At 64.9% G+C, this 25,401-nt stretch overlaps 7 protein-coding genes across 7 annotated transcripts; 1 reads left to right on the plus strand and 6 right to left on the minus strand.

Annotated features, from left to right (window-relative positions):
- Positions 1-159: 159 nt before the first annotated feature.
- On the minus strand, positions 160-9,635 carry CHLRE_10g449300v5 (uncharacterized protein). Its single transcript, XM_043066940.1, has 28 exons — positions 8,660-9,635; positions 8,504-8,595; positions 8,161-8,248; positions 7,922-8,011; positions 7,645-7,734; positions 7,378-7,467; positions 7,101-7,190; positions 6,824-6,913; positions 6,556-6,645; positions 6,289-6,378; positions 6,022-6,111; positions 5,745-5,834; positions 5,469-5,558; positions 5,193-5,282; positions 4,926-5,015; positions 4,649-4,738; positions 4,373-4,462; positions 4,106-4,195; positions 3,829-3,918; positions 3,552-3,641; positions 3,275-3,364; positions 3,058-3,147; positions 2,791-2,880; positions 2,514-2,603; positions 2,237-2,326; positions 1,971-2,060; positions 1,695-1,784; positions 160-1,507 (listed from the first exon to the last, which is right to left on the minus strand). The coding sequence occupies exons 1-28, from the start codon at positions 8,953-8,955 to the stop codon at positions 1,267-1,269; spliced, it is 2,877 nt and encodes a 958-aa protein (XP_042920337.1). The 5' UTR covers positions 8,956-9,635; the 3' UTR covers positions 160-1,266.
- Positions 9,636-9,729: 94 nt separating this feature from the next.
- On the minus strand, positions 9,730-11,275 carry CHLRE_10g449350v5 (uncharacterized protein). The gene is made up of 3 exons (XM_001698443.2): positions 11,006-11,275; positions 10,685-10,780; positions 9,730-10,488 (listed from the first exon to the last, which is right to left on the minus strand). Exons 1-3 carry the CDS (start codon positions 11,153-11,155, stop codon positions 10,294-10,296), a joined length of 441 nt encoding a protein of 146 aa, XP_001698495.1. The 5' UTR covers positions 11,156-11,275; the 3' UTR covers positions 9,730-10,293.
- Positions 11,276-11,327: 52 nt separating this feature from the next.
- Positions 11,328-15,235, minus strand: CHLRE_10g449400v5 (uncharacterized protein). Its single transcript, XM_043066941.1, has 4 exons — positions 14,849-15,235; positions 12,962-14,700; positions 12,326-12,773; positions 11,328-12,177 (listed from the first exon to the last, which is right to left on the minus strand). The coding sequence occupies exons 1-4, from the start codon at positions 15,135-15,137 to the stop codon at positions 12,107-12,109; spliced, it is 2,547 nt and encodes an 848-aa protein (XP_042920338.1). The 5' UTR covers positions 15,138-15,235; the 3' UTR covers positions 11,328-12,106.
- A 50-nt stretch (positions 15,236-15,285) lies between these two features.
- CHLRE_10g449450v5 (uncharacterized protein) lies at positions 15,286-18,585 on the minus strand. The gene is made up of 4 exons (XM_043066942.1): positions 17,503-18,585; positions 16,595-17,348; positions 16,129-16,450; positions 15,286-16,002 (listed from the first exon to the last, which is right to left on the minus strand). The coding sequence occupies exons 1-4, from the start codon at positions 18,108-18,110 to the stop codon at positions 15,821-15,823; spliced, it is 1,866 nt and encodes a 621-aa protein (XP_042920339.1). The 5' UTR covers positions 18,111-18,585; the 3' UTR covers positions 15,286-15,820.
- Positions 18,586-18,649: 64 nt separating this feature from the next.
- CHLRE_10g449501v5 (uncharacterized protein) lies at positions 18,650-20,275 on the minus strand. Its single transcript, XM_043066943.1, has 3 exons — positions 20,080-20,275; positions 19,686-19,863; positions 18,650-19,392 (listed from the first exon to the last, which is right to left on the minus strand). The coding sequence occupies exons 1-3, from the start codon at positions 20,198-20,200 to the stop codon at positions 19,023-19,025; spliced, it is 669 nt and encodes a 222-aa protein (XP_042920340.1). The 5' UTR covers positions 20,201-20,275; the 3' UTR covers positions 18,650-19,022.
- A 159-nt stretch (positions 20,276-20,434) lies between these two features.
- Positions 20,435-22,475, minus strand: CHLRE_10g449550v5 (uncharacterized protein). Its single transcript, XM_001698446.2, has 6 exons — positions 22,373-22,475; positions 22,113-22,196; positions 21,898-21,941; positions 21,642-21,756; positions 21,263-21,406; positions 20,435-20,916 (listed from the first exon to the last, which is right to left on the minus strand). The coding sequence occupies exons 1-6, from the start codon at positions 22,394-22,396 to the stop codon at positions 20,842-20,844; spliced, it is 486 nt and encodes a 161-aa protein (XP_001698498.1). The 5' UTR covers positions 22,397-22,475; the 3' UTR covers positions 20,435-20,841.
- A 100-nt stretch (positions 22,476-22,575) lies between these two features.
- Positions 22,576-25,400, plus strand: CHLRE_10g449600v5 (uncharacterized protein). Its single transcript, XM_043066944.1, has 5 exons — positions 22,576-23,244; positions 23,396-23,617; positions 23,741-23,794; positions 23,961-24,482; positions 24,652-25,400. Exons 1-5 carry the CDS (start codon positions 22,603-22,605, stop codon positions 24,991-24,993), a joined length of 1,782 nt encoding a protein of 593 aa, XP_042920341.1. The 5' UTR covers positions 22,576-22,602; the 3' UTR covers positions 24,994-25,400.
- The last annotated feature ends 1 nt before the right edge of the window (position 25,401 follows it).

Below are 25,401 nucleotides of genomic sequence, written 5' to 3' on the forward strand. Positions count from 1 at the left end.
CCCTCCCGCACAACCAGACGCAACGGCGTGGCCGCGGGATGCAACGTACGGAACCATTCCGCCGCAACCATGGCCCATGACATGTCAGCAGCCAGGGATCGTATCTTATTTTGGGCGGACAGCTCAGCCTGAGCTTTCCGCATCGTGAAAGCGCAAAACTTTGATCAGGGGGCAGACTCCATGGCCCCAACAAAACCCCTTCAACCCGGGTAGAAACGACGTCCCCGCGCGCAAACAGCACGTCCTTAGCTGCAGGATGCCATATTCATGCGCAAACCTGGCTCCCAGCGTTCCAGGCACCGTTCTCATACCCAAACAAGCCGCAAGCTGGGGCTTTAGGGGGTCCCGTGGGGGCCTACTTTTGCTAAAAGCGGAGCTTTAGGGGGCAACCCGAATGCTCAGGAAACGGCCAAACTGGCGGTTTTTTGCTCAATATCATTAAGATACGAACCCTGTCAGCAGCCCACGAGCCCCCAGCACACACCGCACTGCAAGGCCAGCCTGCCGCGCCGTCACGTGCTGCACCAGCGGCAACAGGCCCAAGCACAACGCCCGAAGCATGTGCTTGTTGCCGGGCAGTCCCACAAACTCTAAAGGATAGAGCACCTTGCCCAGGGCGTACGCCGACGCCGCGACCGCATGAGAACATAGAGAACATAGAGACCGGCATTCGCACCAGCTTGCCCAAGACCCCCAGCACGCCCTCAAACGCAACGGGCAGGGGGGGGGGGGGGTTGTGAATACCAGCCCAAGCTAGGGGGGGTTGCATACCAGTCACCAAAAGACACGCCCAGCGACTTAACCGTGGGCACCACCCGCCACCCCGCCACCCCGGCAGCGCCAGGCACCCCGGCATGCGCGCCACGTGGGGCACTAAGGACGAGCAACTGCGCGGAACGGATAGTGCGTCACCATAGTGCAGTGGGATGTTTCATTTGGCTGGGATGCGCACTCAGGTTGTCACGAAATTTCTCCCCAGTTTCGCAAGCACCGCTCAAATACCACTCATGCGTGGCTTATAAGAATTCAACTGATGCGATACGACCAGGAAATGGTGTGCTGAGGCATGATGCGGCACCCATCATCCCCTGCCTGCCCTCCAGGCCCGCTCCCCGCGTACTATCGCCACATTAATACATAGTGCGTATCATTACGCACTGTACAACGTACAATGCAACCCTGCTCAAGCATGACGGCCGCACGGTGTTTCGCTGAGGGCCCCGAACCATTTTGACACTGCACTGACCAACTGGCACACACATGACATCATAACTGATACCTAGCTAACTTCTTGGCCTTCTTCTTTGCAAGAACTGCACGTTTGTGACGTTTGCGGTCTGAGTCCTTCTTCTGCCGTTCAGCACGCTGCGCGTCAGACTCTTTGGAGCGCGCCTCCCGTTTCCGTTGCGCATCGTGTTGTCGGTGTGCATCACCGTGCGAGCCAGGACTGGTGCCGGAGGCCGTGGCCGCGGCGGGCGCGCTCAAGCCCGCAGACACCGCGGCGTTGCTGCAAGCAGAGGGGACAGGGCAGGGAAAGCGAGGGCAGAGAAGCAGTCACATTAAACTGACACTCTCGTGTCCATCATCAGGCGGGCAGTGAAGCAAGAACGCAGGCGCCACAGGCACAGCGAACGGGAGAGCTAGGTGTGCGGAGCGACAGGGGGGGTGGAGCTGCAAAGATGCACGCGACTGACCTGGGCGCGGCCACAACGTGTGAGCCAGGGCTGGTGCCGGAGGCAGTGGCCGCGGCGGGCGCGCTCAAGCCCGCAGTCACCGCGGCGTTGCTGCAAGCACAGGGGACAGGGCAGGGAAAGCGAGGGCAGAGAAGCAGTCACATTAAAGTGACACACGCGTGTCCATCATCAGGCGGGCAGTGAAGCAAGAACGCAGGCGCCACAGGCACAGCGAACGGGAGAGCTAGGTGTGCGGAGCGACAGGGGGGTGGAGCTGCAAAGACGCACGCGACTGACCTGGGCGCGGCCACAACGTGCGAGCCAGGGCTGGTGCCGGAGGCAGTGGCCGCGGCGGGCGCGCTCAAGCCTGCAGACACCGCGGCGTTGCTGCAAGCACAGGGGACAGGGCAGGGAAAGCGAGGGCAGAGAAGCAGTCACATTAAACTGACACACGCGTGTCCATCATCAGGCGGGCAGTGAAGCAAGAACGCAGGTGCCACAGGCACAGCGAAAGGTGTGCGGAGCGACAGGGGGGGGGAGCTGCAAAGATGCACGCGACTGACCTGGGCGTGGCCACAACGTGCGAGCCAGGGCTGGTGCCGGAGGCCGTGGCCGCGGCGGGCGCGCTCAAGCCCGCAGACACCGCGGCGTTGCTGCAAGCAGAGGGGACAGGGCAGGGAAAGCGAGGGCAGAGAAGCAGTCACATTAAACTGACACTCTCGTGTCCATCATCAGGCGGGCAGTGAAGCAAGAACGCAGGTGCCACAGGCACAGCAATCAGGAGAGCTAGGTGTGCGGAGCGACAGGGGGGTTGGAGCTGCAAAGACGCACGCGACTGACCTGGGCGCGGCCACAACGTGCGAGCCAGGGCTGGTGCCGGAGGCCGTGGCCGCGGCGGGCGCGCTTGAGCCCGCAGTCACCGCGGCGTTGCTGCAAGCACAGGGGACAGGGCAGGGAAAGCGAGGGCAGAGAAGCAGTCACATTAAACTGACACACGCGTGTCCATCATCAGGCGGGCAGTGAAGCAAGAACGCAGGCGCCACAGGCACAGCGAACGGGAGAGCTAGGTGTGCGGAGCGACAGGGGGGGTGGAGCTGCAAAGACGCACGCGACTGACCTGGGCGCGGCCACAACGTGCGAGCCAGGGCTGGTGCCGGAGGCCGTGGCCGCGGCGGGCGCGCTCGAGCCCGCAGTCACCGCGGCGTTGCTGCAAGCAGAGGGGACAGGGCAGGGAAAGCGAGGGCAGAGAAGCAGTCACATTAAACTGACACTCTCGTGTCCATCATCAGGTGGGCAGTGAAGCAAGAACGCAGGCGCCACAGGCACAGCGAACGGTGTGCGGAGCAACAGGGGGGGTGGAGCTGCAAAGATGCACGCGACTGACCTGGGCGCGGCCACAACGTGCGAGCCAGGGCTGGTGCCGGAGGCCGTGGCCGCGGCGGGCGCGCTCAAGCCTGCAGACACCGCGGCGTTGCTGCAAGCAGAGAGGACGGGACAGGGAAGGTGCACCGCGGCGTTGCTGCAAGCAGAGAGGACGGGACAGAGAGCTAGGTGTGCGGAGCGACAGGGGGGTTGGAGCTGCAAAGACGCACGCGACTGACCTGGGCGCGGCCACAACGTGCGAGCCAGGGCTGGTGCCGGAGGCAGTGGCCGCGGCGGGCGCGCTCAAGCCCGCAGTCACCGCGGCGTTGCTGCAAGCACAGGGGACAGGGCAGGGAAAGCGAGGGCAGAGAAGCAGTCACATTAAACTGACACTCTCGTGTCCATCATCAGGCGGGCAGTGAAGCAAGAACGCAGGCGCCACAGGCACAGCGAACGGGAGAGCTAGGTGTGCGGAGCAACAGGGGGGGTGGAGCTGCAAAGACGCACGCGACTGACCTGGGCGCGGCCACAACGTGCGAGCCAGGGCTGGTGCCGGAGGCCGTGGCCGCGGCGGGCGCGCTCAAGCCCGCAGACACCGCGGCGTTGCTGCAAGCAGAGGGGACAGGGCAGGGAAAGCGAGGGCAGAGAAGCAGTCACATTAAACTGACACTCTCGTGTCCATCATCAGGCGGGCAGTGAAGCAAGAACGCAGGCGCCACAGGCACAGCGAACGGGAGAGCTAGGTGTGCGGAGCGACAGGGGGGGTGGAGCTGCAAAGACGCACGCGACTGACCTGGGCGCGGCCACAACGTGCGAGCCAGGGCTGGTGCCGGAGGCAGTGGCCGCGGCGGGCGCGCTCAAGCCCGCAGTCACCGCGGCGTTGCTGCAAGCACAGGGGACAGGGCAGGGAAAGCGAGGGCAGAGAAGCAGTCACATTAAACTGACACACGCGTGTCCATCATCAGGCGGGCAGTGAAGCAAGAACGCAGGCGCCACAGGCACAGCGAACGGGAGAGCTAGGTGTGCGGAGCGACAGGGGGGGTGGAGCTGCAAAGACGCACGCGACTGACCTGGGCGCGGCCACAACGTGCGAGCCAGGGCTGGTGCCGGAGGCCGTGGCCGCGGCGGGCGCGCTCAAGCCTGCAGTCACCGCGGCGTTGCTGCAAGCAGAGGGGACAGGGCAGGGAAAGCGAGGGCAGAGAAGCAGTCACATTAAACTGACACTCTCGTGTCCATCATCAGGCGGGCAGTGAAGCAAGAACGCAGGCGCCACAGGCACAGCGAACGGTGTGCGGAGCAACAGGGGGGGTGGAGCTGCAAAGACGCACGCGACTGACCTGGGCGCGGCCACAACGTGCGAGCCAGGGCTGGTGCCGGAGGCCGTGGCCGCGGCGGGCGCGCTCAAGCCCGCAGTCACCGCGGCGTTGCTGCAAGCAGAGGGTACGGGGCAGGGAAAGCGCGGGCAGAGAAGCAGTCACATTAAACTGACACACGCGTGTCCATCATCAGGCGGGCAGTGAAGCAAGAACGCAGGCGCCACAGGCACAGCGAACGGGAGAGCTAGGTGTGCGGAGCGACAGGGGGGTGGAGCTGCAAAGACGCACGCGACTGACCTGGGCGCGGCCACAACGTGCGAGCCAGGGCTGGTGCCGGAGGCAGTGGCCGCGGCGGGCGCGCTCAAGCCCGCAGTCACCGCGGCGTTGCTGCAAGCACAGGGGACAGGGCAGGGAAAGCGAGGGCAGAGAAGCAGTCACATTAAACTGACACACGCGTGTCCATCATCAGGCGGGCAGTGAAGCAAGAACGCAGGCGCCACAGGCACAGCGAACGGGAGAGCTAGGTGTGCGGAGCGACAGGGGGGGTGGAGCTGCAAAGACGCACGCGACTGACCTGGGCGCGGCCACAACGTGCGAGCCAGGGCTGGTGCCGGAGGCCGTGGCCGCGGCGGGCGCGCTCAAGCCTGCAGTCACCGCGGCGTTGCTGCAAGCAGAGGGGACAGGGCAGGGAAAGCGAGGGCAGAGAAGCAGTCACATTAAACTGACACTCTCGTGTCCATCATCAGGCGGGCAGTGAAGCACGAACGCAGGCGCCACAGGCACAGCGAACGGTGTGCGGAGCAACAGGGGGGGTGGAGCTGCAAAGACGCACGCGACTGACCTGGGCGCGGCCACAAAGTGCGAGCCAGGGCTGGTGCCGGAGGCCGTGGCCGCGGCGGGCGCGCTCAAGCCCGCAGTCACCGCGGCGTTGCTGCAAGCAGAGGGTACGGGGCAGGGAAAGCGCGGGCAGAGAAGCAGTCACATTAAACTGACACACGCGTGTCCATCATCAGGCGGGCAGTGAAGCAAGAACGCAGGCGCCACAGGCACAGCGAACGGGAGAGCTAGGTGTGCGGAGCGACAGGGGGGTGGAGCTGCAAAGACGCACGCGACTGACCTGGGCGCGGCCACAACGTGCGAGCCAGGGCTGGTGCCGGAGGCCGTGGCCGCGGCGGGCGCGCTCAAGCCTGCAGACACCGCGGCGTTGCTGCAAGCAGAGAGGACGGGACAGGGAAAGCGAGGGCAGAGAAGCAGTCACATTAAACTGACACACGCGTGTCCATCATCAGGCGGGCAGTGAAGCAAGAACGCAGGTGCCACAGGCACAGCAATCAGGAGAGCTAGGTGTGCGGAGCGACAGGGGGGTGGAGCTGCAAAGACGCACGCGACTGACCTGGGCGCGGCCACAACGTGCGAGCCAGGGCTGGTGCCGGAGGCAGTGGCCGCGGCGGGCGCGCTCAAGCCCGCAGTCACCGCGGCGTTGCTGCAAGCACAGGGGACAGGGCAGGGAAAGCGAGGGCAGAGAAGCAGTCACATTAAACTGACACACGCGTGTCCATCATCAGGCGGGCAGTGAAGCAAGAACGCAGGCGCCACAGGCACAGCGAACGGGAGAGCTAGGTGTGCGGAGCGACAGGGGGGGTGGAGCTGCAAAGACGCACGCGACTGACCTGGGCGCGGCCACAACGTGCGAGCCAGGGCTGGTGCCGGGGGCAGTGGCCGCGGCGGGCGCGCTCAAGCCCGCAGTCACCGCGGCGTTGCTGCAAGCACAGGGGACAGGGCAGGGAAAGCGAGGGCAGAGAAGCAGTCACATTAAACTGACACACGCGTGTCCATCATCAGGCGGGCAGTGAAGCAAGAACGCAGGCGCCACAGGCACAGCGAACGGTGTGCGGAGCAACAGGGGGGGTGGAGCTGCAAAGATGCACGCGACTGACCTGGGCGCGGCCACAACGTGCGAGCCAGGGCTGGTGCCGGAGGCCGTGGCCGCGGCGGGCGCGCTCAAGCCCGCAGTCACCGCGGCGTTGCTGCAAGCAGAGGGTACGGGGCAGGGAAAGCGAGGGCAGAGAAGCAGTCACATTAAACTGACACACGCGTGTCCATCATCAGGCGGGCAGTGAAGCCAGAACGCAGGCGCCACAGGCACAGCGAACGGTGTGCGGAGCAACAGGGGGGGTGGAGCTGCAAAGATGCACGCGACTGACCTGGGCGCGGCCACAACGTGCGAGCCAGGGCTGGTGCCGGAGGCCGTGGCCGCGGCGGGCGCGCTCAAGCCCGCAGTCACCGCGGCGTTGCTGCAAGCAGAGGGTACGGGGCAGGGAAAGCGAGGGCAGAGAAGCAGTCACATTAAACTGACACACGCGTGTCCATCATCAGGCGGGCAGTGAAGCAAGAACGCAGGCGCCACAGGCACAGCGAACGGTGTGCGGAGCAACAGGGGGGGGTGGAGCTGCAAAGATGCACGCGACTGACCTGGGCGCGGCCACAACGTGCGAGCCAGGGCTGGTGCCGGAGGCCGTGGCCGCGGCGGGCGCGCTCAAGCCTGCAGACACCGCGGCGTTGCTGCAAGCAGAGAGGACGGGACAGGGAAAGCGAGGGCAGAGAAGCAGTCACATTAAACTGACACTCTCGTGTCCATCATCAGGCGGGCAGTGAAGCAAGAACGCAGGTGCCACAGGCACAGCAATCAGGAGAGCTAGGTGTGCGGAGCGACAGGGGGGGTGGAGCTGCAAAGACGCACGCGACTGACCTGGGCGTGGCCACAACGTGCGAGCCAGGGCTGGTGCCGGACGCCGTGGCCGCGGCGGGCGCGCTCAAGCCCGCAGTCACCGCGGCGTTGCTGCAAGCAGAGGGGACAAGGCAGGGAAAGCGAGGGCAGAGAAGCAGTCACATGAAACTGACACTCTCGTGTCCATCATCAGGCGGGCAGTGAAGCAAGAACGCAGGCGCCACAGGCACAGCAATCAGGAGAGCTAGGTGTGCGGAGCGACAGGGGGGTCGGAGCTGCAAAGACGCACGCGACTGACCTGGGCGCGGCCACAACGTGCGAGCCAGGGCTGGTGCCGGAGGCAGTGGCCGCGGCGGGCGCGCTCAAGCCCGCAGTCACCGCGGCGTTGCTGCAAGCAGAGGGTACGGGGCAGGGAAAGCGCGGGCAGAGAAGCAGTCACATTAAACTGACACTCTCGTGTCCATCATCAGGCGGGCAGTGAAGCAAGAACGCAGGTGCCACAGGCACAGCGAACGGTGTGCGGAGCGCCAGGGGGGGTGGAGCTGCAAAGATGCACGCGACTGACCTGGGCGCGGCCACAACGTGCGCGCCAGGGCTGGTGCCGGAGGCAGTGGCCGCGGCGGGCGCGCTCGAGCCCGCAGTCACCGCGGCGTTGCTGCAAGCAGAGGGTACGGGGCAGGGAAATCGAGGGCAGAGAAGCAGTCACATTAAACTGACACACGCGTGTCCATCATCAGGCGGGCAGTGAAGCAAGAACGCAGGCGCCACAGGCACAGCGAACGGGAGAGCTAGGTGTGCGGAGCGACAGGGGGGGTGGAGCTGCAAAGACGCACGCGACTGACCTGGGCGTGGCCACAACGTGCGAGCCAGGGCTGGTGCCGGAGGCAGTGGCCGCGGCGGGCGCGCTCGAGCCCGCAGTCACCGCGGCGTTGCTGCAAGCAGAGGGTACGGGGCAGGGAAAGCGAGGGCAGAGAAGCAGTTAGATTTAACAGAGCGCTGTGTCCCTCATCAGGCATGGCGCAGGGGCCAGGTGGCTGGGCAGAGAATCACGGGGCGGTGGCGCTGCGGAGATGCAACTGACCTGGCCACGGCCACCACGCTCAAGGCCGTCGTTGCTGCGGCAATGGGCCCTGCGGCCATTGCTTTACCACCTGTGCACACCTTGACTGCTGAGGTGACCAGGGCCAGGCGATGTGGGGTTCGGACACTGACTGTGCAGTCCGCTGGCTGGAATGTGCTGATGGCGTTTCTCAGTTCCTGCACTGATGCTGTAGAGAGCTTTGGTACGCCCTCCAACAGCACATCATCGACAATAGCTGCCACGAAGCTCCCTCCACTGGGGAAGGTCAACCTGACAGGGAAAGCTGGTGTATGCCCATGCCTATGGGAGTGTACGTGCCCAAGCTTGCACGCATACACCCCACATGCCTTGACGAACCCAGTCGTTCTCCTGCAGTCCGGCTTCTCACAGACAGGCACCCATGGTGGCGCCCCTTTCACAGCCTCCAGCGTCAACCTGTTGGCAATGACCGGCCGCTAAATCGAATGTGGGCAACGGCACACTGGACTGGACAACTTACAGTTGAGCGTTGAAGTTTGAGGCGCCCTCGGTCCATGCAGAAGTCAACTGAACTGTCTCTCCGGTCACTGCTGGACCCCGATACCCCTCCTTGCGGTACTGTTTTTGCCGCTTCGCATGCTTTTCGTTCGCAGCGGCCTTGTCCTCCACGGTCATCGCCGCGCGCTTCAGCCGTTTCCGGTCCGCATCCTTCTTCTGGCGCTCCGTACGCTGCTCCAAGGTTTCATCTGAGCGCTCACTTCGTTTCTGCGCGGCTCCCGCTGTGTCAACGTACGCTTCCGCGCGAACTCGCAGCATTCCGTTGCCGTTAGCTTTAACGACGCTCGTTCAACATGCTAGACAACAGGATGTACAGAGTACGTAGCCTTGCTTGAAGTGCATCAAAGCAGCGAGGCAAGTTCGACGTTACCGGGCTTGCGTCCGCACCGGGCTTTCATCCGCTCCAGAAGCGATGTGATATGTTGTGGAGAGTCTTAAAGGGACACAATCCACGCATGCCGCCTCTTGCAGGTGCGGCCCAACGTTTCGCCCTCCATTGTGTATCTGTCATTGCGCCGCGCGCCTGATCACTTTCTCAGGCATTCGTTTAATGCATGCTGTTCATCCATGTGAATGATACTGCACGACAACGCGAGCCGCTGCGTCCACGAGCGCGAACATCGCTCGGGACATTTTATCCTAGTTTGCGCCCAGGCGTCCGCGTGGCCAGGTTCGCGTGCCTATCTTCTTATTCCATAATAGTCGTATGTGTGCGTATACGTGCGCGTGCGTTGTGTGCTTGTGGCGGGAGCGAGGTCCTTGTGACCCGGGGTCGGAGCAAGTCCTTCTGCTCGCTTGAGTGCCGCTGCGAGCTGCGTTAGTCCGCAGTGGTAGCGCTCTATCGCTTTGCGTTGCGAGCGCGCGTGTTGTGTGCGTGTGCGTGCGTGTCGAGTGCGCATGTTGTGTGCGACGCGCTCGCGGGGCGCTAAGAGCTGTTTTAGTCCTTTGTGTTTGCGTTCTATCGCTTCGTGTTGCGTGTGCGTGTGTCGTGTGCGTGTGGCGTGAGCGAGTTCCCGGCGACCCAGGGTCGCGACAGAGTCTCGTTTGGCTGTCCAAAAGTCTTAGTCCTCCGCTCGGCTCTCCACTAGCGTTCCGAGGAGCTACGGCGACTCAAGCGTTTGCTTATATACAGGATTCCTACTCCCGAACCCGTACGCGCGCCCTCACTAGGTCCCCATGCTGATAAGCGTCCATCCGGCATCCCCCAGCTGCTTGTGCGATCGCCATGCAACTTCAAGAACATCGTTACCTGATTGCTATCCACAATCGCATTCGGCATTCCCAACCTTAACCCCAACCGCCCAACGCAAGGATCCCGCGCCCAGGGACGCAAGGCTGCGCAAGGAGAACATGATACCATTTGAATCACAAAATCAGCACATAGCCTCGTTGCCCTCACTTCGCCGGGGCATGCCAAGCACAGCCGCAATCACAAACACGCACTCGCAGACAACCTCAAATCACATCCAGACAGCCGTGGCTCCGGGGCGCAGTCCCCAACCCGTTGCAATGTACTCCTAATTCCCACGCTTTAGGAGTCTATGTGCGTCACCTTTGCGCCAGCCACCGCACCAGCGGCACCACAACAGCTCAGCACTATCCAATGGGCGCCTTGGACAGCTGGAACTTCTTGAAGTACTGTGCCACCTGGCTCTTGGGGTAGGGGCGCGTGGCCAGGCAGGTGGGGTAGTTCTCCGGCTGCTCCACCCAAAGCTTATGCCCCACGCCCGCCGCACTCAATGTCTCACTGAGCTTGCGCAGCGCCGCCTCGTCCTTCAGCTCCAGCACCACCTGTGAAACATGCGGATATGTTTGTGTATGTGTGTGTGGGGGGGGGGCGGGGAGGTGGGTTGCGATGGGGTGTGTGTGGGGTGGGGTGGGGGGGTTGACTGGGCTTTGCCTTGGGCGAAAGCGCTACAAGCGAAGAGCCCACGGCGCCTTACTCTATTGCCCAGTCGCCCTGGTCGCCCACTATTCAAACGCGCACCTTGCGCATGTGGTCGATGTTGTCAGGCGCCAGGTAAGCTTGCGTTTCGGGCTCGTCCTTGTACATCCACATAGCTGCCGACGAGGCGTGGCAGGCCTGGCAGGGACGCCGGGCAGCATTGGCGACGTGTGCTAGTTAGTGCATGAGCCTTCCCACACTGGCTATCCCGGACCGTTTGACAATCGGTAGCCTCTCGTAGATCCATGTAACGTGGAAGGTGGCATCTACGAGGTCACCACAATCGTGTGCACAGCGTCCGGGAGGTCGGGAGGTCGTTCCATGGTCCCTGGTCTCCACCGCCCACGATGCCTTGGCACCCACCTGTGCGACAACGCTGCCCAGCGGCCACCCGCTTGACGTCCACAAGTCCTTGCGCACGACCACGTACTGAACCAGGAAGTCTTGCGGAGCGGACTCGCCTGCGCTGGCTTGCGCAGCGACGTTGCCGGTGCTCGCGGCGCCATCCGCCATCGTGCCAAGCTGACGTCTGGATACGACTGAGCCTGGGTGCGGCGCGTAATGTTTGGTCAACCCAGATCGCTGCAGAGTATCTGTTGGCGTTCGAGCAAGTACCAGCGACGCTGGCGTTTTACTGCTCTGATATACAGCGGCAGCACGTTTGAGGCGGCAAGCGGACTTCATGCCTTGCAATTATATATTGTTGTTTACAACTATCAGTTTGTGCGACGAAAAGGGCCCAAGAAACAACAAACAGCATTGCCGCGATCGCAAACACACACGCACGACCATCAGGCGCCCGCCCACCCTCGACGGCGAGCTGTCTGCGTTCGGCAACCGGCCGCAAGCAGACATACCATCAATATCCCACTTACCTCGCTTGTAATATTCCGGACAGCCCTGACTTCAAGCCCACCCCACCAAAACAATACGTCCCGCATGGCCAACAAACGAGGCACGCACGGCATATACTGCCCTTACTCGTAACCGCGGTATACCAACATAATGCCCTAGGTTCACTATTCATCCCGCACCACGGTGGTGAGAAACTCGTCCCCTCACCCCTCATCTGACTGGCCTCCAACCCGCGGCCACTGAGACTATGGCCTATGGGCGCCAGGCAGGTCCAAAATGCCGGCACCGCACTGTTCGTTTACGGACACCGACTTGCACACCAGGAACCACACGGCCTCCGCCGCCGGCCATCATGCACCCGTCCTCGAGTTTGAGCGCGCCTAGCCATGTGCCGCGCCTTCCTTCGCAACGCTTTTCCAGCTCTACAGATGCCTGTGCGCTGCGAGACGGCGGCAGTGTCGCACACCACCACCAGGTGAGCACAAGTTGCTGGGGCCCTTCGGCTGCAGCTTGGACACGTGCTCCCCTGCCGCTCCCCTGCAATGCTGAAGAGCTAATGGTCGACAGGTAGGTGCCTCCGTGTGTGGGCCACCCCCCGCTCCTGTGCCCTCAACGACCGATGCGCCAGATGTTCGCGAGCGCGATGCGCTCGCTCACCCAGCGCAGCACGTGGTGATTGCCTGCAGCAGTTGTCCAACGGGAAGAGTAAACGAAGACACGGGGACCAGCACACAAGGGACCTGTATTGCAGCCCGCATCAGACGCGAAGCGCCCCCTTGCAAGCCAATACCCCTCACCGCTTGGAAACCTCACCCAGCAGCGCCTTACCTGTGTCTCTTGCGAGTTGTGCGGTCGACTCCAGGGAACGTTGTTGAGGGCCACTTCCTGACGGAGTCTTGGGCGATTCTGACGGCACAGCGGCCCGCCGCCACCACTTCTTCCCCTGGAGCCGCTGCATCTCCTCCTCATCCTGCCGCAGCCGCTGCCGCCGCACCTCCGCGGCCTTGGCCTCCTCCCCCGCGTACCATTCCGTTACCCTCCTGGACAGCTGCTCGGTACGCCGCCCATCCCGGCGGTTGCCCAGCGAGCGCATCCAGTCCAGCACCGGCACCTGGGCCTCCTCGTGCAGCCATCGCAGCAGCGGCACGCCGCAGCGGATGGCGTGTGCCCGCCAGGTGGCCGCGTCGCCCGACCAGGGTAGCCCCAGGCGGCGCAGGCAGCGCAGCGTGAGCAAGTCCTCGGCGGCAATGGCGGCAGCGTAGGCGTCGTGGCAGTCCTGGGCGAGTGCGCGTGCGTTTGCGAAGTGACCAGATGCAAGAGTGTGCAATCACCGCAGTTTGCAGCATGCAGCGGTGGAGAGGGGGCAGTCGCATACGGTAGATGTAAGGCCACAGGCGTGGCTGCAGGGAAGTCAAAACCTAGGATGCCGCAGCCCCGCACCCCGCTGCGGCCTCCCGCACTCACCCCGGCTGGACAGCCCTGCGCCACCAGATACGCCAGCACTGCCTCACAGCCCGCCGCCGCACCCGCCGCCACCGCCTCCGGGCCCCAGGGGCAGCCGCGCGCCCGCACCAGCGCCAGCAGCTCCAGACTGCCCGACCTCGCCGCCGCGGTGCACACCTCCGCCGTCTGCTGCACCTCGCCCTCGCCCTGGGGTTCGCCTCCACCGCTGCCGCTGCTTCCCTCGGCGCCAACAACCCTGCCCCGGCCACCAGGAGCGGCCCTGCCTGTGCAGCACTCGTCCAGCAGCCACGCCACGACCTGCATCTGACCCGCTCGCGCCGCCGCCACCAGGACCGCAGTGCTCATGCGGCCGCCCCAGGCACGCAGAGCTTTCAGGCAGCGAATGTGGCCGCGTGCAGCCGCCGTCGGGACCGCGTCGGGGGCTGCCACGACTGCGGCGACCAGCTCGTGAGGGCTGGGACAGGGCCTGCTGCTGCTGCTGCTGCTGTTGCTGTTGCTGTTGCTGCTACTGCCGCCATCGCTGCACGGGTGACTGTCCGCTGCTTTGAAGCTCTGGCTGTGGTCGGCTGCATGTGGGCCGGAGCCCAGTGCGTCAGTGTCGCCTGCCTGGGCTGCTGACCCTGTTGCCGCCTCTGTTGCCAATGCCGTCTCTATGGAATCCAAGTCTGCTGCCTCAGCTGCCAGCCGCAGCACATACTCCAGCGCCCGGTCATTGCCGCTGACCAAAGCCTCCGCCACCACGCGCGCGCTGCACACCGCTGCGACCCCCAGCTCCCCTCGTAGGTAGCCCAGCCTCACAACCGCCTCCTCTTCAAGCCCTGGGCCAGGTACCGAGGACGGACAGGCCGCGGCGCGTGCCGCCACCCGCACCTTGTCACAGTCGCGCCGAGCCACGTGCCCGCGCGCCTTAAGCCACTCGTACTTTGCCCTCCACTCCGGCGAGGCGCTGCATGCGGCTGCCGCCAGCAGCCGTGCATGCACACCCGCCCGCCAAGCCGCAGCCGCACTGCGCTCCTGCGGCGTGCGCGCCTCACCAAATAGGGCATCCTCCTCTTCTTCTTCTGGCCGCCACGTCAGCACCCAGCCCGAGTGCTGGTATCCCTGGCCGCTGCCGCTGCTGCTCCCGCCGTCTCCGCCGCCGGCTGCTGCCCCTGCCCCTGCCTCTGCTCCTGCTCCTGCTGCGCTTCCATCTCCACCACCAACAGCGTTGGGGCGACCGGCAGTCCTGCTGCGGTCTATCCACCTGCCGTACAGCGCCGCCAGCTCGCCCAGCCCCAGCCCCTCCACCGCCGCCTCCAGCAGCCGCACGCCCGCCGCCTGCAGCTGCGGGAAGTTCTCCGCCTCGAAGGCGGGCACGGCGGGGTGCAGCCCCAGGAACCCGTCCCGCATCTCCTTGTGCAGCTGCAGCAGCCGGTCGCATTCAGCCGCGTGGCCGCCGCCAGCAGCGGCCGCCGCCGCGGCCAGCGCGATGTTCATTCGCTCCTCCAGGGAGTTGATGGACCGCAGCCGGCCGCAGACACTGTGGCCGGCGCCTGCCGCGGCTATGATGCAGGAGGGGCTGCAGTTGGGATGGCCTGCGCGCCCGGCCGCCTCCAGGGACGCGTCGGTGTCCGTGAGCCCAGCCGACCGCAGCCAGCCCAGCACTTCGCCGTGGCCGGCAGCGCGTGCGGCTGTGAACACGTCCGGCCCCAGCGGGCAGCCCACCACCGAAGCCGCAAGCTCCAGGTTTTCCAGGTCGCCTGCAGGAAGCGGGGGGCCAAGGATTTACTGCATGTGTGTAGGGCTTCGGAAGCCACGCGTGGAAGCAAGGCTGGCGCTCGCAGCGCGGGGCAGGATTGCAAGCTGGGCGAAGACAGGAGTTGCCAAGCGCACTCAAGGCATACGCACCGCTGGCTGCGGTGGCGCATAGTAGCTTGCGGCGCATCTCCAGAGTCATATCACGCATTGCGCCGGGAGCGCCCCAGCGCGCCGCGAATGCCCAGCGCGGCACCGCCTTTGCGGCGTGGACGGTGGCGGAGTACCCGAGGGAGCGTGCCAGAGCGCACGTTGCTTTGTCCAGCGGGAGCAGGCTGCACGCAACATCGTTCTCGTTAAACGCTGCTAGTTGTATGATCCTTGCAAGCGTGTCTCGCGAGAGCGTCGCCCAGCAGCCCTTCGCGAGCGACGCGTCAGCCATGTCGATAACCCTAGATGGCTGTCCTTGCGACAGAGCTGTATAGTGTGTTATCAAATTGGACAATAAAGCTAGCTATGGTCGCTTTACCCAGTGCTCAGTTGTGCTGGCGGAGTTTAGGTCGGAATTCAATACTGGCCGCGTTGCTGCATTGTTCACGGACTTACAGCGTACGTTGATATGTCAATGCAATGATTCAAGCCCGAGTTCCAGAGCCAAAAGAGATGAATGCGGTCAACACGATACACACCAGCCGATACCCCGACCAATACCCCGACACGCCCGTGGACACACCCACATGCTCTGCCTTCCTGCGCTGCCAAATGCCTCACGCAGAATCGTGTCAATAAATCCACAATGAATCCAAAATGAATCCACAATACGTGGAGAGTGTTTCTATCCCGCTTCTAAAGTGGGCGCAGCACCGTCAACTCCTGCCAGATGTGTGCGCGCTACACACCAATACGGTACAGTGCGGTCATCGCCAGTGAAGCCACATAGGCGTCCTTGAGGTGCTGGTGCTGGCCGTTGAGCACGGCATCAACCCTCCTGATCACCGCCTCAACATCCCTACAAGCCCACAATCGCGTCAGTGATACGGTACACACCGGCGGATACCTCATTACCTCAACACGCCACATGCCGACACGCCCACATGCGTCTCCTTCCCTGCCCTGCGAAATGGTTCACACAGCGCTCCACATGCCGACCAGGCGGCGCCACAGTGACTCGATCAGGCCCTTGCCCACGCCTTCCGCCCCGGGCGCCCCGCAGCCACCGACGCGGACCACTGGCACCGTATGGCGATCAAGCCTTGAGCCCTTAAGCAACTCGCTTTCAGCGCCCGCTTCAGCCGGCGCGTGTTTCCCTGCAGCAGGCAAACGGGATATGCAAAGATATAAAGCGCATCTCTCAGAGCTATAAGACACATGCTCGCGGCATAAGCAGTTGTGCCAAGTCAAAGATCAACGCGCCCCTGGAACCCCGGACACACCTGACTCGCGCCGACCCGCCTTGCCCGCCACCTTCCGCCCGCGCCGGCTTGCAGGCGCACCCGCCGCCGCGGCAGCCTTGGGACTGCTTGCCTCCTCACAACAGTAGTCGCTCAGGCAGCCTCCGCGGCCGCCGCCGCTGCCCGCGCAGCCCCTGCAGCCGCCTCGCTGTCGCAGCACCCACATGAGCAGCGGCGGGTACATGCAGCGCTGTGCGGCTCGCGAGGCGCAGCCCAGGTCCGCTGTGAAGCCCAGCCGCACCAGGGCCTGCAGCGCGGGCAGGTCAGCTGCGCGCGCCGCCACCTGCCCCGGCTCCAGCGTGTTCTGTTGAGAGGAGAATACAAGGTAGGCTCATTGTGAGCGAGCAGGGAAGTAAGGAACGCACTGCGCATGCGCGGGTAGCCCACGCCGCCAACGTGAGACCGTACGTGGGCTGTCGATCGTGAGCTCGGGGCGCGCATCACTCACCCCCATGGGACAACCGTGTGCCGCCAGCCAGTCCAGGCAGGCCACGCTGCCGGCCTCTGCAGCGTGCAGGTAAGCGCGGGGGTCGGAGGGACAGCCCCGGGCCCACAGAGCCTCCAGCAGCTCGATGCTGCCCGAGCCCGCGGCCGCCGCAAACAGCGCCGCCGTCAACAGTCCGTCACCAGGAGCGGCTGCGGCTGCTGGGCCGGCGGCGGCTCCAGCGAAGTGCAGGAGCCAGGTCACGCCGCGGACGTTCCCACAGCTAGCTCCTGCAATGAGCAGCTCCTCAGTCACCGCCGCCACCTGCTGGTCCGCCGGATGGCCACGGCGGCTCCCGTGTGTCCCGCCCCCGCCCAGGACCAGCGCCCACACCTCCGGCCCACAGCCCCTCTCCGCCAGCTGCAGCATGTGCGCTTGTCCCAGCCGCAAGGGCGGCGCCGCCACAGAAGAAGGGGGCCGCTGGGAGGAGCAGCAGGGCACGCCGCCGGCGACAACAGCTGATGCAGCAGCCGAGCCCGCCGCCAGCTCAGGACTAGTTGGGGGCGGCGGAGGCTGCAGCAGCCACTGCAGCGCGTCAAGCCGACCCGCACACGCAGCCTCAACCGCCACGGATGGGTCGGCGTGTGGTTCGCAGCCATGTGCGTGGAGCCACGCCAGACGACACAGTGCGTCCGGCCTTGAGGCCGCCCGGTTTGCGGCTGGGCAGGAGCAGGAGCTGGAGCTGGAGCTGGAGATGGGGTAGCCCAAGCTCATCAACCTGGGGGCAACGAAGGGTGAAACACACATATGAGAAGCCAGTGGGAGCTAAGCATGTGTGATGCCCGGCCCTTTGTCTGCCCCTGCAGAAGCACAAGCGAACTGATGGGATGTGGCCAGCAAGAAACCAAGAGTTCGCAGTCCAAGCCGCTCACCACTCCAGCTTGGCCGCCCAGTCCGGTGTGGCGCTGCCCGCCGCCGCCGCCACCGTTTCACCACGCCAGGTAGCGCACACCTGGTCGGGCTGACCCACAAACGTCGCGTGCAGCCGCTGCAGCACCTCCAGCCCGCAGCCCTCCGCCGCCGCCGCCAACAGCTCCCCAACGCGTGTGAAGCTGCTGGAGCTGTCGCCGCCGCCAACCAGGCCGTCACCTTCCGCCATCCGGCCGCCGTCATGGAGCCGCGGCTGCTGATGCTGTGGCTGCCCTAGCGTCTGCGGCTGCAGCTGCTGCTGCCTGCGTGCCAGGAGGCTGTCCAGGATTCCCACGTGCCCGCCCCGTGCCGCCGCGACCACCCCCTCGTCGATGAACGTGGCCGCCAAACCACCATCCCGCACCAGCCAAGCCACTAGGGCATCATTGCCTCCAGCAGCAGCGTCCTTCAGCAGCCGTACCGGCTGCAGCGGGCAGCCCGCGTGCGTGAGCCAGGTCACGGTGTCGGGGGTGACTGTGGCGCCCACGCCGCTGAGGCCGCCCCAAGGGCAGTTCTGGCTCCGGAGCCACCCCAGGATCTGTGGCCGGTTGGCGGCAGCTGCTAGGTCCATGACTTCCATAGGTAGGGGGCAGCTGCAGATGCTCCATGCCAGCTCGAGGTTGTTGAGGTCCCCGCTGGCAGCCGTGAGCGCGAGCAGTCGCTTCCGCCGCTCCAGGGGCAAACCGGTTGCGTGGCGCTTCCAGTGAGCCGCGAACAGCTGGTGAGGAACTGGCTCACTAAGTTTAATGACGGAGTATCGAGGATGATCCTTGAATTGTGCCGCGGTCGTCTTGTCGACACACCGAAGTTGAGTCGCCCAGTTCCGCGGCAGCCCCGCAGCGACGCGCTCTTTTAGGTCTAGTGGCAGGTTCTGCCATGATGATGACATCTCTACTAAGTCTTCACGAGCATATGAGGTAGGCAGAGCGTCGCGAAGTTCCCGAGACGGCGACTGAAATGACCGCCGACGCTTTACGCGAACTTAAGGATAGTGAGCCCTTGCTAAAGGTTGCAAGAATATAATGCTATCAATTGCGGCTGTATTGGCGCGCGCTAGTGCAAAGCATTCGCTGATTCCGGTGATGACAAACTACGAATTTACAGCGCCGCAATCGTCGAATCGATGGGATCCAGGTCAGCATCCCGGTAACCTCACTAACCCGGCCGCCGCCAGTTATGCCGAAACATGCCGCACCCCGCAGCCGTGTACGAAACATTTACTATGTTGCTTGGCAGAGCATGGCATTAATCTAGACCAGCCAAGCTTCCAGGATAATTGCCCCAGTGGGCTTACGCCGGACTACGCCGGCGATCGACACAGCACCAGCCAGACGGCGCCAAAGCAGGGTCATCCGTGGTGTCGCCACTGCCGGCGCGCCGCAGCCAGACGCCTTGCCTGCACCCGCACCTATCCTCTATCAGCACACCCAGGGCTCCCAGTGCCCGGTCCTTAGGGCCGCCGGCCCCATCAATGCCGCCGCTGTCATGGCTTCCACTGCCGCTGCTCCTTCCACCGCCGCAAGCGGCTCGCCTTATACGCGTGCGCCGCCTCCGCCTCCGCCTCCGCCTCCGCCTCCGCCTCCGCCTCCGCCTCCGCCTCCGCCTCCGCCTCCGCCTCCGCCTCCGCCTCCGCCTCCGCCTCCGCCTCCGCCTCCGCCTCCGCCTCCGCCTCCGCCTCCGCCTCTTCTTCCGCCTGTTGCTGCTTTCTCCGCGCCTGATCCATCAGCGGTGCGAAGCCGCCGCTTTGAGCTCCTCCCAAGCCCATGCGGCAGCCCACGGCCCGCAGTCCACTAGGGAGTCGCCAGGTCCCAACCCCACAGCGGGGGGGCCAGGAGCGCGACGTCGTCTTGGCCCTGTGAGCGATGCGTTGCGTGGATTCTGGCCACACTGCTTATCGCCACACGAGCAGCAGGAGCCACGTACCGTATGCGAACATGTCATGCTGTTTGCACAAGGGGCGGGCGCAGGTAGCAGGACAGTGCCCCGCGCCCCGCGCCCCAATCACCGCCCCACACAGACACACGCCCCGCGCCCCGCGCCTCTGTCTCTTGTACTGAGTGCTTTCCTGCATGTTTCCCCCTCTCCCGGGATTCGAAGCGACTACCGGTATTCCCCCAAGACAAACCACTTCACACACACCTCTCACCGCTCAGGACACACCATGCTCCCGCAGCCACGCCAGGCTGGCGGCAGCGCCGGCCTCCGCAGCGCTCCGGTACGCACGCGGCCGAGCTGGCGGCGCCGCCCACCTGCCAGGTTCAACACAGCTGTGACGCCGGAGGCCGCGCCCGCCGTGAACAACGCTCCGCCCAGCAGCAACCGGGCTGCACCGCACCATTGGTGGGGCGGTCGCTCTGCTACTGCCAGAGCCGGTGCCGGCGGCGGTGTCGGCGGCGCCTTGAGCACTGCCGCCGCAGCAGCTTCATTCTGCAGCTGCACCCACTCAAGATGGCGCCACCGCTGCCACCGCCGCCGCCGCCGCCGCTGCCTGTGCAGCCCTGGACGCGCCGGAAGAGCCTGCTGGTGACGAGTGTCCCGACCTCTGGCAGCATTGCGGCCCCGCTGATGCTGCTGCTGCAGTGTGGCATTGCGGCCCCGCCGATGCTGCTGCTGCAGTGTGGCGTCTGCGGCCACGGCCTGCCGGCATTCAACGCTCGCCATGCTCCACGTCAGCAACCACGTCAAGAGTCGCCAAGCGGCCTGCCGCCCCTGCAGCACCTCCCAGCACGTCTTGGCTGACGCGATATGGCCGCAGCCTTCAACGCAGCCTGCAGCAGCAGCCGTGTCGCTGCTGCCAGCAGGTGCACCTGCAGCGGCGGCACGCTACTGCTCTCTGCGGCGGCAGCCGGGAGGAGGCTGCCTGAGGCTACCGTGGGGCGTATGTCGGGAAAGACTGCGGCTCCGTCGTTTGAAGTCAAAGTAACGCAGGTGGGCTCTATTCTTGGAACAAGCACGTATGATCTCAGGCAAGTACGGGTCTGTACAGTCCTGACGACCTTCAGCAGGCAGGTATAACAAGTTCGATCAAGCAACCTCTTTCGGTTGGCTGGGCAAACACCCGGGCCCAGCTTGGCCGTTTCAACGCAATCCCAACTGTACTGCCAAATCATTAACTACAGTATACGGTAGACTCCCGCGACAGTCAAGTTACGAAGCGGCGGAGGCAGAGCTCGGCCATGACAGGCCCAGGAGCGCCGCTGGCCATCCCCGCCCCATTGCGTGGTTCCTAAGGGTTCCCCCACTTCAGCAACCCGACCTCCTCCGCGGCGCGCCTCCTCCACACCCCGTGCCCCCTAGCTCGCTCACAGCCCCTCCAGCATGCTCGCCGCGCTGCTGCAGGTCAGGCCGCGGGCGGGCTCCACGTTCAGCACCTTGACCTGCCGGGGAGCGGGAGGAGCAGCGCAGGCGCCGGCAGTGCAGGGAAGTCAAGTGGGTGGCTGGAATCACGCAGCGCACTTGCGCCCTCTCCATCTCACACATGACATAAAAGCGACAGACTTGCGCTGGCAGCGCCCAGGCTCACACGCGCCGTCCAAGTAGTGACCCAGAGCTAGCCTCACGCCTGGTCCACCAAGCTCCCGTCCGGGCATCCGGCATGCCACGCCCTACCCGCCACCTTCCTGCCCCCCGTCCCCGCCCTCTCCCGCCTCCTCCTCCCTCTTCCACTCCCTCTTCCGCTCCCTCTGCCCCCCCCCCCCACCACCGCCTCAACCCCGGTCTCACCACGCCGTCCTCCACCAGCATGGCGTAGCGCTGGCTCCTCACGCCCAGCCCCGCCTCGCTGAGGTCCTGGTCCAGACCCACGGCCTTGGTGAAGGCGGCGGCGCCGTCCGCCAGCATGGTCACCTTGTCGCCCACACCGATCGACTGTGCGGGTGAGGGGTGTGGGGAGCGGGCGAGGGGCACAGCGGGGCGCCAGTCAGTCAGTGCAAGGCGGCGGCAGCGACGCGTTACATAGGAGGAGGTGCCAGTTGGGAGTGCAAGTCAACGCGCCTGCGTAGCCCCCACAGCGAGGCGCTTCCTTTGGTGCAATAGCGTGTAGCCACAGCTTGAGAACGTATGGTACGGGCACTTGCGCACGAAAGCTTTCCCTTGTGCGTACCTGGCCCCACGCGCCCATGACAAAGGCGTCGTTGACGGATAGGCAGGCAATGGTGTCCACGCCCTTGGCCTTCAGCGCATCGGCCGACTCAACGAAGCCGGGGAGGTGCTGCTTGCTGCTCGCGCCGAAGGAAGAGAGGCAGCAGAGCATGGGTACGGGTGCCATTGCAGTCAGAGTGGAGACGTCTTACAGGCTTACAGGCTAGCTATTGTGCGGCAGGGCAGGCAGGGGCAATGCCTCGAGTCGCGGGACCCACCTGCAAGTGGGCGTGTAGGCGCCGGGCACCGCAAACAGGAGCACCTACGCATGTGGTGATAAGGACAATGACGCCCATGGGCGCTAAGTGCGGGGCGGAGGGGAGTCGCCAGGGTCGGGTGAGGCCAAGCCCGGGGCTGGTGGACCCAGCGCAGAGTTGAGCCTGGCGACGGTGTGTTATGCCTGCGCTGCGCTACCGGAACCACCCGTCCCTACCTTCTTGCCTCCGAACAGCTGCTCCGTCGTCAGCGGCTGGGGCATGCCATTCGCATCCGGCACATGGAAGGTGGCCGCGGGGACCTGCGAGCAGGCGCAAAGAACACCAGGCGGGCACCAGACGCCCGCGCGCGAGACCCCCGAATTCCCCCTTTGCAAATGCTTGATGCTGACATGCATTGTCGAGGGGCTATAGGTCTTAAAGCAGCTTGCGTAAACAAAGCCAAAGTGCAACGCGATGAACATCTGCAACCACGCACCTTGTCTCCGACTGCGATTGGCATGGCTGTACGTATTCTTGGGCAAAATGTATATAATTTTAGGGCAGGCATTGGCCAGGCTTGATGCCTTTGATGATCGAACAGACCTGGATCCAGGAAAGCATGTCTGTGATTGCAGACTTGGAAACGAATAACGCATGTAACTTCCATGAATTTCCAGTGATGCTAGCCAAGTGGCCAGCGCATTGACTCCAATCATCCAAACCGTCATGCTCGGGTCGCTGTCTCTTGGTGCCCAAGCCAGCCGTGGGCATGTGCGACTTGCTGAGATAAGGCGTGCAAATCCATGGCATGCGGCTGATCGCCTCGGGCCTCGCTCGCCTTTGGGCGGGCAAGCGCGGGGCCACGGCGTCCGCACAGACGCGTTGGCAGCCAGCTCCAGTGACGGCGGTGCGACGCCTCCGGCTCCGGTTGTACGCTATCTGACCATCCTGACGGGTGCCTCCCGCGGGCTCGGCGCCGCCATTGCGCTGACGCTGGCGGAACGTGGCCCGCCCCTTCCGGCTGCTCAGCCGGAAGCTGGGCCTCCTGGCACCCGCAGCAGCAACACCTCCAGCAACTGTCAGGGCGAGGGACATTCATCACATTGGATCCACGACATGGTTCTTCTGGCCTCGGATCCAGGGCGGCTGGATGCGTTCGTACGGGGCAAGCTGCAGCAGGCGGCCGGCAGTAGCAATGGCACCAGCAGCGGCAGCCGCCATGACCGGGAGCCGACCGTTGCGGCGGCAGCACCGCCCGCGGCTGTGGACGGCTTCCACAGCCTTTCCTCCGCTGCAAGGCCGCAGGGGCACGGCGTGACGCGGCTTCACACCATGTGCTTTGACCTTGGCGACTTGGACACGCTCGAGGTGGGTGCGCACTGCGCGGGGGCTGGGGCACCATGCTGCGGGCACATGTGCGAGTCAACCCCGCGGCAGTACCGCAGGCTGGCCTAAGGCCTATGGATATTGTCATGCCGCCTCCTGTGGCCTTGACGGCTGCTCTGCTTGGCCCCTGCAGAGCAACATGCGGCGCCTGCTGTCACCAGCGGCGGCCGTCGCGTCATGCGCCCAGCCCCGTAGCACGTCGCATGGACCCTCCTCGCCATCACCAGCAGAGCCGTCATCCAGGGACGCGGGAAACCCAGCGGCAGGCGGGGCGTTGGGTTCGGGGGCGGGCGGCGTGCTGCCGATGCACCCGGCAGCCTACACGCACGTGCTGCTGGTCCACAACGCGGGGCAGGTGAGAGGGGCGATGCAAATGATGTGCAGGTTTGCGCTGGCAGCTGCGGGTCAGGTCCTGGCGTAGCCCCCTTACCGTTGCGTTTGTATCATCGGGTGTGATGGTGGGCCCCGCTGTGTGCAGGTGGGGGATCTACTTCCCCTAGAGGACCAGTCTCTGGCCAACATGCGACGACAGGTGGGCAGGCCGGAGGCAGGCCCAAGCTGATTGGTGCCGATTGCAAGCGACCGCAAGCAGTGCAAGCCCGCCCTAGCCCAACTTGCGATCCCTGCTTCTCCTCTCCCCTCCCCACTGCGCCCGCCCGCCTACCGCTCTTCCTTTCCCTGCCCGCCCTGTCCGCCAGACCGACCTCAACGTTACGTCCTTCACGGCCCTCACCGCCGCCGTGCTGCGCACCTTCCTGCACACACCTGTCGTGACGCCAGACCTGGGCTGCGCCACCCCCGCCGCCTCCCCCGCCCCCGCCTCTGCCTCCACCCCGACCTCCGCCAGGCCGCAGGGCCAACATGCAGACCAGGCACAGCAGGCGCAGGTAGGCCGGCGCCAGATCTCTGTGGTCAACATTAGCAGCGTAAGCGTTGACCAGCCGTACGAGCACTTCTCGCTGTACGGCATGGGCAAGGCCGCGCGGCACATGGTGGTGCGCTGCCTGGCGCACGAGGCGGCGCTGCGGGAGGAGGCGCACGCCGGGCGGGGTGGCGGCGGCGCCGTCAGCTCCGCTGCTGGCACGGGCGTCACCGGTGGCTCTGGTGCTGGTGTGGGCGCCAGTGCTGCAGCCGGCGCCGGTGGTGATCGCACGGCGCAGCCGTTGGCGCGGCTGCGGGCGCTGAGCTACGCGCCGGGGGCCATTGACACGGAGATGCAGGTAGGTGCCTGCGATGACACGTGGTGCGGCAGGACCTGTCTGCGCTGTCCTCGCTCCTTCTGCACCAGTTGGCCAGGACATGGGCCCCGCCACACGTCCAGTGACGTCACTGCTGCCCACTGAACACGTTCCTTCAACCCTTCCTCGCTGGGTCCCCCGCGCACCGCAGGCGTCCGCTCGGGAGGCGTTGCCGGCCGGGCGGCTGAAGGCCGCGTTCGAGGAGAACCGCCGCGCGGGCCGCCTGGTGGACCCCATCGCCACGTCAGCCGTGTTGTACGACATCCTCCAGGCTGACACGTACGATAACGGCGCCCACGCCGACTACTACTCGGCCACGATGGCGGCGGCGGCCGCCGCGGAGGCCGCGGAGGCGGCGCTGCACCCGCTGGCGGCAGCCCGGGCTGCGGCGGCGGTAGCATCGGCGGCTGGGACCGCAACAGGCGCAGGGAGTGCAGCGGCGGCTGGGCAAGTAGGAACTGCCACCAGTGCTGTGGTCACCGCCCGGGCGTGATGTTTGGAAGCGATATTATAATGTACATCTTGGTGGTGGGGAATGTGAGCGTGAGAGGCGTGTGTGATGGTAGAGGCATACGTGCCAACTGGGGGGAGGGTGGTTTCCCTTCGGGCCGGAGATGGTCCCTCTTCACCTGGGTGCTGGGCACCCTTGCTTGGGCGGACTGTCCCTTCTTTGTAATGTCGCAATCATAAGTGCATGTACAGCTGTACTTGAGCTGTAAGCGTTTGACAATTGACAGTGAGCAACTGCATACGGCGTCCACGAAGGATTGCTACTGGCGATCAAAGCTGACCAAAGTTGGCGCCGGAAAGTCGGTTATACCAGTCATGCACTCTGGCCGCGCTGTCCTGTTGAACTGCGTGCACGCGCCAGTGAAGTGCTGGTTGTAAAGTAAAAGTGAGC

The sequence above is a fragment of the Chlamydomonas reinhardtii genome, chromosome 10, assembly GCF_000002595.2.
Source record: "Chlamydomonas reinhardtii strain CC-503 cw92 mt+ chromosome 10, whole genome shotgun sequence".
Taxonomy (NCBI): Eukaryota; Viridiplantae; Chlorophyta; class Chlorophyceae; order Chlamydomonadales; family Chlamydomonadaceae; genus Chlamydomonas; species Chlamydomonas reinhardtii.